The 1,040-nt window shown below is 58.6% G+C and overlaps 1 protein-coding gene across 2 annotated transcripts in view; it reads left to right on the top strand.

Moving 5' to 3' along the window:
- Positions 1-1,040, top strand: part of FRMD5 (FERM domain containing 5) — a 44,330-nt gene that overhangs the window by 18,253 nt on the left and 25,037 nt on the right. For both annotated transcript variants that reach the window (XM_025212473.1, XM_014523266.2), the window contains exon 4: positions 581-668. In XM_025212473.1, the coding sequence (XP_025068258.1) occupies positions 581-668 (88 nt within the window). The remainder of the gene's footprint in view (positions 1-580; positions 669-1,040) is intronic.

Genomic DNA, 1,040 nt, shown 5'->3' with positions numbered 1-1,040 from the left:
GCCCACGGCGCTCGGCAGCCCTCCGTCCGTTCGGCGTGAAGCCCGTGCAGAAAGCCGTGCGAAGGTGAACCGGGCGATGCAGCGTGCGAGCTCCCCGGGGGGATCAGGATCCGGGAGCGAGGGCTCTGTGAAACCGCGATAGCAAAGCTCATCGCCCAGCACTCCTGCAAGGAGGTTTGGACAGGCCAGGGTCGGGAGATGATGAATCGTTGCTGCTTCCAGCAGATGTCACGTTTTCCTAGCAGCGAGGCGTGCACTTGTTTTTAAGCCATCGGGCATACGGTCGCAGGCTTTGTCCTTTGATGCGATGTGATTTAAAGACGCCCAAAACCCATAAAATGGGATGCTGCGCGCAGAGCCCACCCCAGCCCGGGCTGCGTACATTCAGGGCAGCCCCGAGCCTGGCAGGTGCCCCTCTCTCCCCTTCCTCTGCCGTGCTGCTAACCCCTCTTCTCCGGCAGGTCGGGAAGGGCAGACGTAAGATCCTAATTGGCGGTGCTAATCACCGTGCAAGAACTCTGCCCTAGTGGACGCATGGCACTGCTGATGGAGACGCTCACAGCCTTTTCCTTTCTTGCAGCGGTCAGACGCCGGCTACTTCAGAGTTAAACTTCTTGCGCAAAGCCCAGACGCTGGAGACCTACGGGGTTGACCCGCACCCGTGCAAGGTAAAGCTATTCTGGCATCAGGTTTCTGGCAAGTCACAAAGCAGGTCACGTCGCTGGGGTCCAAGGGCAGGCATTTGTCATCCGCTGCCCCTTCGTACCGGGTGGCGCGTGTAGGACGGGTGAGGCTGTCCTCCGCACGGCGTGCACCTGAGGAGCGGCCCCTGGGTTTGGATTATAAATAGCGATAGAGGTTTTTCTGGGAAACCATTCTGCGATTCAGCCGCAGGAAGCTTGAAGGCAATGAGAGGAGAGTCCGTTGAAGTGAAGGCACGTATAAAGACCACGTGCAATCACCTTCTGCAGCGATGTGTATTTGGGAGGTGTTGACAAGGCCAGCAGAGAGCCCGACAGGCATTAATCATCCCGAGACAG

The sequence above is a fragment of the Alligator sinensis genome, unplaced genomic scaffold (assembly GCF_000455745.1).
Source record: "Alligator sinensis unplaced genomic scaffold, ASM45574v1 scaffold407_1, whole genome shotgun sequence".
Taxonomy (NCBI): domain Eukaryota; kingdom Metazoa; phylum Chordata; order Crocodylia; family Alligatoridae; genus Alligator; species Alligator sinensis.
The sequence above is the reverse complement of the archived record's forward strand: the minus strand, read 5'-3'. Positions and strand labels throughout refer to the sequence as shown.